This window comes from Euleptes europaea, chromosome 21, assembly GCF_029931775.1.
Source record: "Euleptes europaea isolate rEulEur1 chromosome 21, rEulEur1.hap1, whole genome shotgun sequence".
Classification (NCBI taxonomy): domain Eukaryota; kingdom Metazoa; phylum Chordata; class Lepidosauria; order Squamata; family Sphaerodactylidae; genus Euleptes; species Euleptes europaea.
The window spans coordinates 13,006,216-13,023,860 of record NC_079332.1 but is presented as its reverse complement, the minus strand read 5'-3'; the positions used below and the strand labels follow the sequence as shown (position 1 = coordinate 13,023,860).

The window sequence follows — 17,645 nt, the reverse complement described above, 5'->3', positions numbered from 1 at the left end:
AAAATGTAAAAAAATCCAGGTGTAGGAATGGGATGAAAGGGCGGTTACCAACCTCCAGGTGGGTCCTGGAGATCTCTCGGAATTTCTACTGATCTCCTGACTACAGAGATCAGTTCCCCTGGAGAAAATAGCAGCTTTGGAGGGTGGACTCAGTTGCATTATACCCTGCTAAGGTCTTCCCCCCTCTCCAAATCCCATCCTTCCCAGGGTCCACCCTCAAATCTCCCAACCTAGTTGGCAACCCTAGGTGAAAGAGTATGGCTTACCAAAAGCCACCTGGCTTTTTCATCATGACGGAGATGAAATTGGAGTCAGGAAGTTGGCACCTTCTACTGAGCCAGCGTGGAGTAGTGGTTAAGAGCGGCAGAATCTAATCTGGTGAACCAGAGTCGATTCCTCACTCCTCCACACGAGTGGCAGACTCTAACCTGGAGAACCGGGTTCGATTCCCCCACTCCTCCACATGAAGCCTGCTGAGCGACCTTGGGCCGGACCCAGTTCTCTCCAAGCTCTCTCAGCCCCACCTACCTCACAAGGTATCTGTTTTGGGGAGAGGGTTGTAAGGTAGTGAAAAGTGGGGAGAAAAGCTGTCCGCCAGTTGCCAGCTTCTCCGAGCATGACTGTTCCTTCCGGGCGCAAGGACTAACCAGTTCGCGCCTCTTCCTCCATAGACACAGAACCGAGGCAAGAGGATGAAAGAGGGTGCCCACATCAACCGTTCGCTACTCGCTCTGGGGAACTGCATCAACGCCCTCAGCGAGAAAGGGGGCAGTCGGGCCCAATACGTCAATTTCCGAGACAGCAAACTCACCCGGCTCTTGAAGGTAGTAGGGTTGTTGGGGTATATGGGAATTAGTAATCCATTCCTAGGAGTTACTGCCCATGTGTTGCTTGTCATGCTGAAATCCCACTGTGCATGCAATTGTATTTTCCTCCAGGGCTTCAAACTGTACTGGGATTTATCAGAGGATGTGTGTGTGTTAAATGCCGTCAAGTCACTTTCAACTCATGGCGACCCTATGAACGAAAGTCCTCCAAAATGTCCTATCTTTGACAGCCTTGCTCAGATCTTGCAAGTTGAAGGCTGTGGCTTCCTTTATTGAGTCCATCCATCTCTTGTTGGGTCTTCCTCTTTTCCTTCTGCCCTCAACTTTTCCTAGCATGACTGTCTTTTCCAGTGACTCTTGTCTTCTCATAATGTAACCAAAATATGATAGCTTCAGTTTAGTCATTTTAGCTTCTAGGGTCAGTTCAGGCTTGATTTGATCTATAACCCACTGATTTGTTTTTTTGGCGGTCCAGGGTATCCGTAACCCTTTCCTCCAACAACACATTTCAAAGGAATCTATTTTCTTCCTATCAGCTTTCTTTACTGTCCAGCTTTCATACCCATACATAGTAATAGGGAATACGATGGCATGAATTAATCTAGTCTTGGTGGCCAGTGACACATCCTTGCGCTTCAGAATATTTTCTAGCTCCTTCATGGCTGCCCTTCCCAGTCTCAATCTCCTTCTGATTTCTCGGCTGTAGTCTCCATTTTGGTTGATGGTGGAGCCAAAGAACAGAAAGTCTTCAACAATTTCAATTTCCTCATTGTCAACCTTAAAGTTGTGTAATTCTCCTGTAGTCATTACTTTTGTTTTCTTGATGTTCAGTTATCAGAGGATAGTCCTGAGCTAAGGGTTTCCAACCTCCAAGTGGGGGGCCTGGAGATCCCCTGGAATTACAATTGATCTCCAGACAACCCCGTTCAGTTCCCCCAGAGAAAATGCCTTTTTTTTTTTTTGCAGGGTGGTCCTTATGGCATTATACCCCACTGAGGTCCCTCCCCTCCCAACCTCCACCCACCCTAGGAACCACCCCCAAATCTCCAAGGATTCCCCAAGCCGGAGTTGGCTCACAAGACAGATCTCCCGGTATCAACGTGGCCTCGTAGATTGATTTCTTCACTTTGTTTTGTGGGGATTATAATCCCAAAATTGCCTGAAATAAATCCTTCACGGGTGTGCGTTGGCCTGTGAGGGGATTTGATTCTGCTTCCCGAGCACCTGTTGGTGGTCTATTAATGGCACCTTTACCCGGTAGGACTCCTTGGGAGGAAACAGCAGGACCGTGATGATTGCCCACATTAGCCCAGCCGGCGCACACTTCGAGGAATCTCAGATGACCCTGATCTACGCATATCGAGCGAAAAACATCAAAACGAGGGTGAGGAAGCAAAGCCGTGCGAGAGTTCACCCCTGCTGCCTGAAATTCACATGATAAATAAATGTATGGTATAAGTGGGGGAACCTCAAGGGCCCTGGGGGCAGGGGAAAATCTCGTCTCCATCTTGTTTCTTTTGTACCAGCGTTTGATGTACTGAATCGCCAGCATCGAAAAATTCAGACTCGTTCGTCTCAAAGTAAATTAATTCCAGCTCTCCACAGAGGGGTCTCCTATATTTTACACACAGTATTATTCCATACACTTGAAGGACATTGTTAAATTGTGGAATGCATAGTTAAACTGTGGAACTCCCTGCCCCAGGATGTGGTGATGGCTGCCAGCTTGGAGGGCTTTAAGAGGGGAGTGGACATATTCATGGAGGAGAGGGCTATTCATGGCTGTTAGTTAGAATGGATACTAGTCGTGCTGCATACCTATTCTCCCTAGTATCAGAGGAGCATGCCTATTATTTTGGGTGCGGTGGGACACAGGCAGGATGGTGCTGCTGCACTCGTCTTGTTAGTGGCTTCCTAGAGGCACCTGGTTGGCCACTGTGTGAACAGACTGCTGGACTTGATGGGCCTTGGTCTGATCCAGCAGGGCCTTTCTTATGTTCTTATGACATCCCGTCTGACACATTTCTCGGGACCGCACGCGGTTCTCCTTTCATTGGACAGCTGCGGTTTTACAACTGGTTTTGGTTTTTGGTGGGATCTGGCGGTATTCTGACCCAACAGGTCAAGCGGAACTTGCTCAACGTCTCGTACCACATCGCTCAGTACACCAGCATCATTTCGGATCTGCGCCAGGAGATCGAGCGCTTGAAGGCGAAGGTTGAAAACCAAGAGGAGGAGAGAAATTTGCTCGGTTCTGGGGCCAAAGATGTACAAATCAGAGGTGAGACCTTTGCCGCTTTTAGGCTTTTCTTAAGAACAATTCATTATATCCTAACCCTATAATAATCATTGGTATTTAGGAAATAAATATTTTTTCTCCACCAAAATGAACCAGATCATATTTATCGTTTTCATCCATAGTCCGCCTGTCTCGGGGGCCTCCAGGCGGATTAGAAGTACAATAACATGATTCAGTCAGACCATATGCCGCAAAACAAGATTACACTTGAATGATAGCAGCCTTTGAATGCAACAGCAAAGATTCCTAGTGAAGCGAACTAGGCTAGATTCGAGTCCCGTAGCGCCTTAGAGACCAATATGATTTTTGTGGCGTGAGCTTTTGCGAGTCAAAGCTCCCTTCATCCGATATAAGTAGTAATGGAGAAAAATGCAATTGTCAAAGCAGAAAACAATGCAGTAAGAGAAGACGATGATATACAACACTGGAATAGACTACCATGCCGTTTACATAATAAAAGCACCCTCTTGAACATTTCTGTTTTACCCAACCTTCCTTTTAGCCCTCCTGAATCTATTCCCCCCATTTCATTCAGTGTCCACTGAGTTTTCATATTACAGGAGAAGCAGACGTTCTTGCTATCCCCTTTCTCCATCTCATGCATAATTTTATAAACCTCTGTCATGCCTTCTCCCCCGTTCTTAAATTACCATATAGTCGCCATTTGTTCCTAGGTAAGACGGAGGAAAAAGTCACTGTGTTGTGGCTTTTCCCTGTCGTTCGTTCACAAGCAAGACTGCTTCCAATTGCTATTTTACATGCTTAAGGTAAAAAAGGTAACGGTCCCCTGTGCAAGCACCGGGTCATTCCTGACCCATGGGGTGACGTCACATCCCGACGTTTCCTAGGCAGACTTTGTTTACGGGGTGGTTTGCCAGTGCCTTCCCCAGTCATCTTCGCTTTACCCCCAGCAAACTGGGTACTCATTTGACCGACCTCGGAAGGATGGAGGGCTGAGTCAACCTTGAGCCGGCTACCTGAAACCGACTTCTGTCGGGATCGAACTCAGGTCGTGAGCAGAGCTTGGACTGCAGTACTGCAGCTTACCACTCTGCACCACAAGGCTCTGTATCTTTCATGCTTACATGCTCAAAATATCTAAGCATATTGTTTATGAGAAAACAGGCCCCAGGATCTTCACGGAGCACATTTAAAGAATCTCTGGACCCTCAACCAATGGAAACCCCTAATTCCCACCCTGCTTTCTGAGATTTCTCTAAACTTCGAACTAATCTTCAGGGCTAGAAACTTGTGTTTTAAATGTGAAAGGGGAGAGGGAGAAATGGCCGCTCTCTTGTTTTCCCGCTCAGAGGAGACCCACCAGGACTCTGAGGAGAGCAGCCGTCGGGAGATGCACAAACTGCGGATGCAGCTGATCGGGGCATTCAAGGATCAAATGGACATGCGCCGCAGTCTCATGGAGCTGGAGAACACCAACATGGAGTTGCACATTGACACCTCCAGGCACCTGCTAACAATTACTGAGTAAGTTGGAGCAGGGCGCCCACCGATACCTTTTCTGATGCCCGCCAAGTGTTTTTAGGAAGGGGGTCGGGACAGGGAGGGCTTTTGCCTAACAAGGCTTCCGATTGGCCATTGGAGATTTGATTGGCTGTGCAGATTTTTTTAAAAAAACATTGCTTTGGCAGCAGCTGCCACCACAGCACAAGGATCTCCACTCTGTGACTGGAGGTAAGCGGTGGCAGTCACAAGAAGGCATTGCCCTTCTCTTCACAAACGGACTAGATCCATTTTCCATCTAATATAGCAGTTGGCAAACTTCTGATAGTCGGAGATGTTTCCATGTTGGCATGTTGTCTAAGGCGAAACTTCCTAAACTGTGGGTCGCGACCCCATATGGGGTCGCGTAACTGAATGTGGGGGTTGCGAAAAGTTTGGCAATAGTAAACTGTAAAATAATATGTATACCAAAGAATTGTTTTAAAATTTATTTTATTTATGATTTATACCTATTTTATATACCTATTTTATTTTTATATATCTGGGGTTAATTTGTATACCTATTTTGTATACCTATTTTATCTACCTATATACCAATTTGATTTGATTACCTATTTTATATACCTATACACCCCGGGGTTGCATATACCTATATATCCAGGGTTGTATTTGTATACATATTTTATATAACTATATACCCGGGGTCACATAAATGTTTCTCGGGCAAAAAGGGGTTGCGAGTGGAAAAAATTTAAGATGCTCTGGGCTAAGGGATGCCCGCCCCTTCCCTTTTAATCAGCTGGGAACGAGAAAAAGCTCACCAGGCTTGCAGGTATAGCAAGCACAACGTCAGCGAAAGAGATGATGAAGCCACAGAGGAGAAAGAAGAAGAGGAGGAGGAGGAGGGGGAGTCCAGAGAAGATTCGCCAGAACCTCACGAGGTAGCCGTAGCCCGAGAAGAGATCAACCTGTTGTTGGCCGAGCAGCGGAAAACAGCAGCCTTGAAGGTAACGGCTGAGGGAGCTCTTTGCAGGGGGCGGAGGAAGCTTGCTAGTGCACTGCACGGTGGGTAGGGTTTAGGGTTGCCAACCTCCAAGGGGTGGAAGGAAAAATACACCTATGCTATAGCTAAGCAGTTAGTAAGAAAAAAACAGCACAAGGCTCTATATATATTTCAAGTACAATAACTATATTAAACAGAAAATACTTACATGTCAACAGCACAAATGGCTCCATACGCTCTCGAGTTCTTGACGCTCCATTAGTGAGCCATTTCATTAAGAACACACATAACGATGAAGACCTTAGATTTTTGTTTTATGGGTGTACAGGGGACATCAGTACAACCGGGCTAATGTACAAAAAATATTACTCCAAAAGGAGGCAATGTTCATACAATTATTTAACACCTTAAGTCCTAACGGACTTAATACTGAGCTTGATTTATCTTGTTTCATATAATATCATTTTTTTCGTTATGTGCCTTTAAAAACTTGTAACCATGACCCAGCATACATTTTCAGTAGGGAAAGGTTCACACCTGTGACTATTTAACTGAGCACCACGCAACCTTTGCCATTACAATCTTTGATCTGCGCGCTAAACTGGCCCTGAGAGGTAGAGTCTAAACGACAAGCCCTACTGGGCGATTAGGAGCCATTTGTGCTGTCGACATGTATGTATTTTATAGTAATTTTGTATCCTGTAATTGTTTGCTGTTACCGTATTTTTGTATCTAAGTAAGAATGTAACAAATTGTACTATTTAAATATACTTTTGCCAGGCTGATGAAGCCCCTAGCGGCGAAAACGTGCAAAACAATCCGGAAGGCGTTCCTATTTTCCTTTCTGGCTGAGAAGACTTCTCCAGAAGCTATATTTAATTTCCTTTCAGCCCCTCGGGCATAAAGAACGTATCTGCAATTGACGCACTGCTTGAAAACTGTGAAACATTGATATGTGCAATTGAAAAAATAACCTTTTGATGTATTTTGAGAACATTTTTCGTGTTTGTATTGTCTGTACTATTTGTTGTGTTACACTTTGGGTGGTTATTCACATTTGTCACGCTGTTTGTTATTTAGCATTTTCTATTTAATATAGTTTTTGTACTTGAAATATATATAGAGCCTTGTGCTGCTTTTTCTTGCTAAGCTTTAGGTGGTGGCTGGAGATCTCCCACTATTCCAACTGATCTCCAGGTCCTAAAAGGGCAGTGCAGAGCCCCCTTCTTCTACGCATATTGTTAAATACGGTCAAACGTGCCACCAGGGTGGATTTCTCACCCCGAAATGGTTGTGAGACCATGTTGACGCCCGTGGTTGATGGGAGGGCTTCCCTTCTTCGTCCAGGCCGACCTGGAGCAACGGCTGGCTGATGCCAAGAAGAAGGCCTCCCAGATGGAGAAGCTCTTGCCCCAGCGGATCACCAGCGAGGACCAGAGGGAGGTGCTGCGGCTCCTCTGCAGGGCCCACGAGCTGGAGGTGGGGAGCACGGAGCTGCAGGCCAGCGCCGCATACAAGGACAGCCTCCTGTGCCAGAAGGACTTCCTCCTCCAGCAACACCAGCAACACCGGCGTCTTTGCGAGGAGATAATCCAACAGCAGCGCTCGCTGCTAACGGGTAAGGCCTCGGTTCGGTGTGGATCGCCCCTAGGGTTGCTGGTTGCCATGGTCCTCGCTCCCGTATCCCTGGTTCTGTTCACAGTGATAATTTTTTTAAATGGCTGTTCAGTGTACGGCATGACATCACTTCCGGGGCAAATGTGGAAGTCACATCACTCCTCTCTAGGAATCGCTGGAAAGTCTACGGTAAAAGCAGAATTTTCGGGACGGCGGACGCTTTCCCCTGGAAGTGTCATCAGTCCTACTCTAGCAATCGCCCCAACTCCACGGTTTTACCATAGAGTGTCCGGCATTTCCTAGAGAGGCGTGACATTGCTTCTGGGTATCCCAACCATCGACGGACTCATTCTGCACAAATCTCCAAGCTCTTTAATTGAGCTTGCCGGGTGCTCGATTTCTTGGGGCATCGAAGAAGTTGCCCCTCTTGCGGCCGCTCCCATTTTTCGTTTTCTCCCTTTCCACCCCAGACCACGGCATCCCTGTTCCACCCCCACTGGGGAAGCTGTACCGGTTGTATTCCCGCGAATCAGAGGAAGGGACCCTGAACCGCCTGCTCGCCTTTCACTCCCTGATGTCCAGCATAATCCAGGTGAGGCTACGCCGTTCCCTCCTTCAAAACCTACGCATACAGTCTTTAGGTTCCTAAGTTCGGGAACGGGGTTACTCACAGTTGTAATCCCGTCGCAGCCACGCCCTGGATGGCCCAGGCTAGCCCGATCTCGTCAGATCTCGGGAGCTAAGCAGGGTCAGCCCTGGGCACTATTTAGATTGGAGAAGCCCAAGGAAATCCAGGGTTATTCCATCTGCCAGCCCGCTTGGTTTTGTCTTCCCCTGTATAAAGCGTCGGTCTTCCCTACTTCCTCAGGACCGCTGTGTCTTAGATAGAGCCCTGCAGGTAGAACGAAATAAAGAAGAGAACCGAAAGGGATCGCTCGACCACAAGAAAGAATCCTCCGGGGTCCCAAAGTTCGAACTCCCCAATATTGTTGTGGAATCCGACAGGTATGGCTTGCCTTCCCCTTTCTTCTTATCTCCTTCTTCCTAAAAGAAAATGCTTCTTTAAAAAATTAACTGGATTTCTGGTTGCGTGGCTGTTGTGCCGCTCTTCACAAGGGATGCCAACCTCCAGGTGGGACCTGGGGATCCCTCGGAATAACAGCTCATCACCAAACTGCAGAGATCAGTTCCCCTGGAGGAAATGGATGCTTTGGAAGGTGGACTCTATGGTGTTGTACCCCACAGAGGTCCCTGTCCTCCCCAGGCTCCATCCCCAAATCTTCAGGGGTTTCCCAGCCTGGAGCTGGCAACCCTACCCCCCTATCCCCTGCATAGTTCAAGTGTGGAACTCCCTGCCTCAGGATGTGGTGATGGCTGCCAACTTGGAAGGCTTGAAGAGGGGAGTGGACATGTTCATGGAGGAGAGGGCTATCCATGGATACTAGTCAAAATGGATACTAGTCATGATGCATCCCTATTATCTCCAGGATCAGAGCATGCCTGTTATCTTAGGTGCTATGGAACACAGGCAGGACGATGCTGCTGCCGTCGTCTTGTTTGTGGGCTTCCTAGAGGCCCCTGGTTGGCCACTGTGGGAACAGACTGCTGGATATGATGGGCCTTGGTCTGATCCAGCAGGGCCTTTCTTATGTTCTTATGTTCAGTGGTGTGGGTAGGGTTGCCAATCTCCAGGTAGCAGCTGGAGATCTGCTGTTACAACTGAGCTCCAGCCAATAGAGATCAGTTCCCCTGGAGAAAACGGCCGCTTTGCCAATTTGGACTCTACAGCATTGCAGTCCCTCCCCTCTCCAACCCTGCCCTCCTCAGGCCCCGCCCCCCAAAATCGCCAGGTATTTCCCAACCCAGAGCTGGCAACCCTAGCCAGGGAAGACTTGGCTACCCTACTCTTAACACACTGGTTTTTACGGTGCTTTTCTCCCCCTACCATAGTGATTTTTTGTATTGCGCCTCCGTTTTATAATTCTGTTGTTGCTGATATTGCATTTCAATGGTTTTAATTGGAAAGAGACACAAGAGAGTATTGGGGGAGATTTATTTTGAAATAAAGGAACATTTGCAAATGAAAACTCCTGTCTCTGGGGCTTTGCTTAGGCTCCCCAGAGAGGGAGGGATGTGATGTTGCAGATGAGAACAATTTCACTTAGCAATGCTTTCTTTGTAGCCCTTATTTCCGTTCCGGTTGTAGGAGACTCCCGAAATTTTCCAACGGGTTTTGCTTGAGGTCAGTCGGGGTTGGTCTGCTCCCGTCGGTAGTTTTCCGCGGCCGAAAGAAAAGGGGCCTGTTCCTTTGCTCACCCGCCTGTGTTTTCTTTTCCTCAGGGACAGTGGCCGATCGTCTGAAAATACCCCGGCTCGGAAAAAGGGGAGCTGGGAGTGGAATCGTAGCCCTACTTTGCTTCACTTCCTGAGATCGCCCCTTCACCAAGTCAGTCAATCAAAAATCTCACCTAATCTATCCATATAATCTTTTTTTTTTAAATCTAGTTTAGTTTATCGTTTCTTCTCTAGCTTATCTTGTCTTTCTCATCTAGTTTAGTTGAGCTTCTCTTCTCTTGCTTATTTTAGGGTTATCTAGCTTTCCTTTAGGGCTGCCAACCACCAGGTGGGGTCTGGCTATCTCCAGGGTCGGCAGGTCCCTCTTCGCCACCGGCAGGTTTTTGGGGCGGAGCCTGAGGAGGGTGGGGTTTGGCAAGGGGAGGGGCTTCAATGCCATGGAGTCCAATGGCCAAAGTGGCCATTTTCTCCAGGAGAACTGATCTCTATCGGCTGGAGATCAGTTGTCATAGCAGGAGATCTCCAGCTGTTACCTGGAGGTTGGCAACCCTAGCAATCTCCCAGAATTACAGTTGATCTCCAGACTATGGAGACCAGTTCCCCTCAAGCAAAATGGCAGCTTTGGAGGGTGGACTCTACAGCATTATACCCTGCTACAGTCCATCCTCTGCCCCCCCCCCCAATCTCCAGGAATTTCCCAACTCAGAGTTAGGGTTGCCAACCTTCCAGGTGGTGGCTGGAGATGTCCTGCTATCACAACCGATCTCCAGGTGACAGAGGTCAGTTTCCCTGGAGGAAATGGCTGCTTTGGAAGGCGGACTCTATGGCATTATATCCCATTGAAGTCCCTCCCTTCCCCAAACCCTGCCCTTCTCTGGCTCCACCCCCAAAATCCCCAGGTATTTCCCAACCCGGAGTTGGCAACTTTTTTTGTGCAGGTCATCAAGTCACAGCTGATTTACGGCGACCTTGTAGGGTTTTCCAGGCAAGAGATGTCCAGAGGTGGTTTTGCCATTGCCTGCCTCCAAGTCACGACCCTGGAATTCCTTGGAGGTCTCCCATCCAAATACTAGCCAGGGTCAGGGCTGAGGGTATGGTTCCCAGGTCCCTCTTAGCCACCAGCGGGAGATTTTGGGGGCAGAGCCTGAGGAGGGGGGTTGGGGAGGGACTTCAATGCCGTAGAGTCCAATTGCCAAAGCGGCCGTTTTCTCCGGGGGAACTGATCTCTATTGGCTGGAGATCAGTTGTAATAGCAGGAGATCTCCAGCTAGTACCTGGAGGTTGGCAGCCCTAGCTGAGAGCGTGTGACCGGCCCAAGGTCACCCGGCAAGCTTCGATGGCAGAGTGGGGATGCGAACCTGGGTTTCCCAGATCCTAGTCTGACACCTTAACCACGACACCACGCTGGCTCTAAGGCCACCCCACGAGGTGCAAGAGTGACCCCGCACTGAGTTTTCTATTGCCTTGGTTTTCAGCCAAAGGTGCCAGGTGTTTCTTCCTCCAAGCTCCGATCCCCGATCTCCCGCAACTCGGGCCGGAAAAAGTCCAACGGGGACGCTCTTGGCAGCCCCCTGAGCCGGGAAGCTCTGAAGGAGATTGCCGACGGCACGAAACGGATCGCTCTCGTGGCCGCCAGCCGCCGTTCCCAGGCCCGCGACAGACACCCCAGCAGCGAGGTCTCCTCCCTCCAATACCTGGAGGATGAATTATTGGAGCTGAACTACCTACAGCCCACCTTCGCTCCTGAACATTATTCCAAAGACACCGAGAGCGTCGACAGCGTCCCGAACCCCAAGCCTCGGAAGGGGCCGGAGAAAGAAAGAGGATGGAAGAAGTTCTGGGGGAAGAGAACGGGGAAGAAAAGATCACGCTCCCTTGAGCCCACCTCCCCAACTGTACGTTTCCCGTAAGGAAAATGGGCGTTTTGGGAGCTGGGGAATGGGCGGTAAGGTTGCCAGGTCCCTCTTGGCCACCGGCGGGAGATTTTTGGGGTGGAGCCAGAGGAGGGCGGGGTTTGGGGAGGGGAGGGGCTTCAGTGCCATAGAGTCCAATTGCCAAAGTGGCCATTTTCTCCAGGGGATCTGATCTCTATCGGCTGGAGATCAGTTGAATTAGCAGGAGATCTCCTGGCAGTTGGCAACCCTAATGGGGGGAGAGAGGCTAAACTTTTGTTGACGTCATTTCTAGCTCATTTCCCCCATTGGAAGTGTGTATACTAGTATCAACATGTATGCTACTATCAATGAAGTTTGTATGCTAGTATCAATGAAAAGTTTTCAAGGGGCTTAACAAAATGTAGTGACGCGTTTAGCCGTAACCCAATATGCTCAGGACAACAGTGGATAACTCTTTGGGACACTGAGTGTTCTTGCGACTCGGTCAGTAGGAGAAGAAAAAACAATAGACCAAACTCTGACCGTGAGCCAGCAGTGTGATGCGGCAGCTGAAAAGGCAAATGCGATCATGGGCTGCATTAACAGAAGGATAGTGTCCAGATCACGCAAAGTGATGGTATCACTTTGTTCTGGTTAGACCTCAGCTAGAGTACGGTGTTCAGTTCTGGGCACCGCAATTTAAGAAAGATGTAGATAAGCTGGAAAGTGTCCAGAGGAGGGCAACCAAGATGGTGAGGGGTCTGGAGATCAAGTCCTATGAGGAAAGGTTGAAGGAGCTGGGGATGTTTAGCCTGAAAAGGAGAAGACTGAGGGGGGATCTGACAACCATCTTCAAGTACTTGAAGGGCTGTCATGTAGAGGATGGTGCTGAGTTGTTTTCTGTTGCCCCAGAAGGTTGGACCAGAACCAATGGGTTGAAATTAAATCAGAAGAGTTTCCATCTAGACATTAAGAAGAATTTTCTAGCAGTTAGAGCGGCTCCTCAGTGGAACAGGCTTCCTCGGGAGGTGGTGAGCTCTCTGTCCCTGGAGGTTTTTAAGAAGAGGCTAGATGGCCATCTGTCAGCAATGCTGATTCTATGAGCTTGGGCAGTTCATGGGAGGGGGGGCATCTTGGCCATCTTCTGGTCCCTGGGTGTGTGTGTGTGGGGGAGGTAGTTGTGAGTTTCCTGCATTGTGCAGGGGGTTGGACAAGATGACCCTGGTGGTCCCTTCCAACTCTATGATTCAAGACTTGTGCTCTGGTGAAAGGCCATGGCTCAGCAGTAGAGCATCTGCTTGGCATGCAGAAGGCCCCAGGTTCAATCCCTGGTATCTGCTTGGCACGCAGAAGGCCCCAGGTTAAAGGGATCGGGTCGTCGGTGATGTGAAGGAGACGCTGGCAGTTTGCGTTGATAACACCATCCTTGATGGACCCAGGTTCTGAGTCAGTAGAAGGCAGCTTCATGCGTTCACGTCTGAATTAACAGTAGCCCCGGGGGGAGGGGGGATGTCTTGCAGGGCTCTCGAGTCAAGCATCGAAGTCCGTCCAGCCACACGGACCACGCCTCCGAAAGCCGGCCAGCCGAAACCAAGCTTTCCCAGTCTCTCGATGTCGTCTCGGGCAACATGACCCACCTTCTGTCTGCTGCTGCGAAAATCAAATTACCCACCGGCCAACAAACAGGTAGGATGTTATCGGGCAGAATCTCCCTAGCTGTACAGTGGCTGATTCGAACCCCCTTTGCCGGCCAAATATTCCCGGGAAGGTGGATGGAACATCTCAGGCTGTCTACTGTTTCTGGAGTGGGGCAGGGAAGGAGGAGGAGGAGGAGGACATCTTCTTCTCTACCACTTAAGCAAGAATCAAATTGCTTACAATTGCCTTTCCCTCCCCACAACAGACACCCTGTCAGGTAGGTGAGGCTGAGAGAGCGGTGACTAGCCCAAGGTCACCCAGCTGGCTTCGTGTGCAGGAGTGGGGAAACCAATCCGGTTCGCCAGATTAGCCTCCGCCGCTCATGTGGAGGGGTGGGGAATCAAACCCGGTTCTCCAGATCAGAGTCCACCACTCCAAACCACCGCTCTTAACCGCTACACCACGGGACTCTGGGGCTGAGGTCCCTCCCCTCCCCCAGCCCTGCCCACCCCCAGCTCCACCCCCGAATCTCCACCCATTTCCCAAGCCGGCGTTGGCAACCCCAGCTGGTCCCAGACTGACTCTATGCAAGGCTTCTTGCCAGCTCCTTAACTCTCAAACCAAAGATCATGAGAGGGAGGGCACCTTGGCCATGTTCTGGGAGTGTGGGGAGAAGGTGGTTTGGAATTTCCTGCATTGTGCAGGGGGTTGGACTAGATGACCCCTGGTGGTCCCTTCCAACTCTAGGATGCTATGACATCGTCTGAAGTAACATCGAGCTCTTCCATTTCCTCGTGGTGGAGGAAAAGGCCATTGAGTTGCAGCTGACTTCCAGTGACCCAGGGAGGGCCAACATCTCTCTCTCTCTTTCTCTCTGTTACTTTGCAGAAGAAAACCCGCTGCAGGTTCTGGCTGTCGGCGGCACGGCCCCCAGCACGGTGCAGCAGAGTAACTCGGGGGAAGCCCGAGGCCAGGTTCTACAAAAGAGAGTCAAAGGTCAGTCGCGGCCCCGTCAAAACCGACCCCCTCGAGACGCCCGGCTTCTGCGGGTCGGTTCCGTGGTCAGCTTGGGTCCACCTGCTTAAGCAACCTTATGGGTTGGCCCGCCCTGCCCTGGATCGCCCAGGCCGGCCCGGTCTCGTCTGAACTTGGAAGCTAAGCAGGGTCGGCGCTGGTTGGTACTTGGGTGGGAGACCAAGTCCGATGAGGAAAGGTTGAAGGAGTTTAGCCTGGGGAGGAGAAGACTGAGAGGGGACATGATAACCACCTTCAAGGACTTGAAGGGCTGTCATATAGAGGAGGGTGCCGAGTTGTCTTCTGTTGCCCCAGAAGGTCGGACCAGAACCAACGGGTTGAAATTAGACCCAAAGAGTTTCCGTCTAGACATTAGGAAGAACTTTCTAACAGTTGGAGCGGTTCCTCAGTGGAACAGGCTTCCTCGGGAGGTGGTGAGCTCTCCTCCCCTGGAGGTTTTGAAGCAGAGGCTAGATGGCCACCTGTCAGCAACGCTGATTCTGTGACCTTAGACAGATCATGAGAGGGAGGGCATCTTGGCCATCTTCTGGGCATACAGTAGGGGTCACTGGGGTGTGGGGGGGTAGTAGTGAATCTCCTGCATTGTGCAGGGGGTTGGACTAGATGACCCTGGTGGTCCCTTCCAACTCTATGATTCTATGGCAAACCATCTCTGCTTGTGTCTGCCCTGATCTGGATGGGGATCAGGCTAGCCCAGTCTCGCCAGATCTCAGAAGCTGCGCCGGGTGTTGGCCTTGGTTAGTGTTTAGATGGGAGACCACCATGGGAATCTAGGGTCGCTACGCAGAGGCAGGCAGTGGCCAAACCACCTCTGAACGCCTCTTGCCTTGAAAACCCTACTGGGTTGCCATAAGTCAGCTGTGACTTCACGGGGGGGGGGGAAAGGATTGGCTTGGGTCTCTCCCTTTTTGAGGGCACCAGATGAACGTTGAGTGGTTCTCCTATCAAGGAACATCTCCACCTGATTACTCAATGAGTCATTCAGCGGTGGAACTCACTGCTGCTGGGTGTAGCAATGGCTTCAAAAGGGGAATTCGGTTGCTTCTGGAGGAGAGAGCCATCAGGGGCTACCAGCCACGGTGACTAAAGGGAACCTCCACATCCAGAGGCAGTCAACTTCCGAATCTCTGTGCTAGGAGGCAACATCGGAGGCCTTGGTCTCTACGCTCTGCTCGTTGTCCTTTCCGGGGCAATTGGTTGGCCGCCGTGAGCAACAGGATGCTGGACTAGACGGACCACTGCTCTGATCCAGCAGGGATGTTCTTGTGAAGGCCTTAGCTTCTATGCCCTGTTGCGGGCCCTCCAGAGGAATTGGTTGGCCACCGTGCGAGACAGGATGCTGGACTAGACGGACCCCCGGCCCAGTCCAGCAGGGGGACCGTCAATATTTTAACAGCCATATGCCAAATTACATATTGTAACGTGCCGCTGGCAGCAATCTGAATCAGTTTCTACTTCTGGCCTCTGGCCAGAAGGATATTCTCGGAGAGGCGGCTTTTGCAGACAGCCTCCCGATCCTGATATGCCCAGGAATAATTGTAAATAATTGTAAGGCAACGAGGACGATGTGGGATTTGCTACTTTACATGACTTGAACTCTCTGGAACCTGCATATCCTGTACGCATTGGAATATAGTGTTTCCAGCCAGGATTTTCTTTGGCCAGTTTTCTGTGGGACCGGTTTCCCGTGCTGCTTAAGTCGCGTGCTTTCCATTTTTTCCTCTCTGACTCATGGGATTCTCCATTTCCAAATATTTTCTCGCGGATTTTGGGAATAGTTCTTCACTAGACAGGTCATACCCCCTTTTTGAATTCAATGGTTTGATAAATATGAAAGTAATAATTAGTATATAAAGATACTCTTGTGTATTTTTTTTAATATTTTGTTTTTTCTTTTTATTGTAATTTTTTATTATTGTATTGTTTTGTTGTGTGTTATAAAAATTTAATAAAATGTATATATATATATATATATATATATATATATATATGTGTGTGTGTGTGTGTGTGTGTGTGTGTGTGTATGTATATGTATGTATGTGTGTGTATGTGTGTGTGTGTGTATATATATATATATATATATATATGTATATATATATGTATATATATATATATATATATATATAAACTAGACAGGTCATCTTGTGGCTGGGTCAGAGCAAAGTCCAGCGCTCTGTCTTGACTAGCCACCGACCTCCTGTTACTTTACAACCAGGGCGTGACCGTCAATCTCCGGCATCTGACACTCAGAGGTAGACGGCCTCTGTACCTGGAGGCTCGCTGAAGGTAAAAATAAAAAGAACTTTAAGAAAAAACCCAGACTATCTAGTCCAGCATCCTGTTCCTCTCAGTGGCCAACCAGGTGTCTCTGGGAAGCCCACGAGCTGGACAGAAAAGACAATAGGCTTCTCCTGGGCAATTGGTGTTTATAAGGTACACTGCCTCTGAGCATGGAGGTTCCACCGAGCCATCATGGCCAATAGCCACTGATAGATTCATCCACTACAGATCTATTTGCCTCCTCCTAGTTGACCCTGCATCTTGTGTTGTGTGAAGAAATGTTTTTCTTTCGTCCGCCCAGGAACTTGAAACCTAGGATGGTGGCAGAGGAGGAAAAAGCTCTTTCTCTCCACCGTGCTTGAGGTGAGGCGAATAGCATTCAAGAACCTGATCAGAAGTTTGTCTTCTTTCGCACTCAGGGCCTGCAGAGAAACAGCATCCGGGCGCCAAACTGAGAAATCTACCGAAGACTAAATAAAGGAGACTAAATAAAGGAGGGAAGACGGGAGAGATTTTTTTCCCCTCTCCTTCCGGCAAGAGGCTCCTACTTTGCCAAAAAGCATTTTAGCTTCTGGGGATCAGGCAGAGGAAAGGAACGAGCCAGTCGTACCAAAGGCGGCCTTAGCGGTCAAATGAAGATGCCGCGACCCTCTCCCAAAACCATTTGCACTTTCCCGGGCTTTCTTTTCCCCTGGGTCCAGGATGGGGAATGCGTTGCCTGCCGTCGGAGACCCCTGCTTTAAGCCTAGGCCGAAGCAGCAACACGATGGTGACTTTATATGGTTATGTACTCGGGGGCCAGGATTTTGATATATGCCCGTGAGACGCTCAGCTGGCGATCGCCTTTGTTTCCTAACTGCACAGACGCGTTTTCCTATAATAAATGTGGCTTCGTTTGACTTAACCCACTTGGATTCTCTCTCTTGGATCATCTGGCCTGATGCTTGCTGGGCGGGTAACGTAGTGGTTAAGAGCGGTGGTTTGGAGCGATGGACTCCAATCTGGAGAACCGGATGTAATCCCCCACTCCTCCACATGAGCGGCGGAGGCTGATCTGGCGAACCGGGTTGGTTTCCCCGCTCCTCCACACGAGGGGGGGGGGGACCTTGGGCTGGTCACAGTTCTCTCAGCCCCACCAACCTCACAGGGTGTCTGTGGTGGGGAAGGGAAGGCGATTGTAAGCCGGTTTGATTCTGCCTTAAGTGCTAGAGAAAGTCGGCATATAAAAACCAACTCTTCTTCTTCTTCTTCTTCTTCTAATAATAATAATAATAATAATAACAATAATAATAATAAATTAATTAATTGCAACAGAT

At 49.4% G+C, this 17,645-nt stretch overlaps 1 protein-coding gene across 1 annotated transcript in view; it reads left to right on the top strand.

The window, feature by feature from the left end:
- LOC130492835 (kinesin-like protein KIF19) overlaps positions 1-17,645 on the top strand; it is a 32,306-nt gene that overhangs the window by 11,754 nt on the left and 2,907 nt on the right. Inside the window, exons 8-19 of the mRNA XM_056866621.1 lie at positions 672-824; positions 2,089-2,211; positions 2,949-3,108; positions 4,437-4,611; positions 5,387-5,594; positions 6,938-7,208; positions 7,678-7,799; positions 8,076-8,212; positions 9,548-9,653; positions 10,978-11,397; positions 12,897-13,062; positions 13,903-14,010. Of these exons, the coding sequence (XP_056722599.1) occupies positions 672-824; positions 2,089-2,211; positions 2,949-3,108; positions 4,437-4,611; positions 5,387-5,594; positions 6,938-7,208; positions 7,678-7,799; positions 8,076-8,212; positions 9,548-9,653; positions 10,978-11,397; positions 12,897-13,062; positions 13,903-14,010 (2,149 nt within the window). The remainder of the gene's footprint in view (positions 1-671; positions 825-2,088; positions 2,212-2,948; positions 3,109-4,436; positions 4,612-5,386; positions 5,595-6,937; positions 7,209-7,677; positions 7,800-8,075; positions 8,213-9,547; positions 9,654-10,977; positions 11,398-12,896; positions 13,063-13,902; positions 14,011-17,645) is intronic.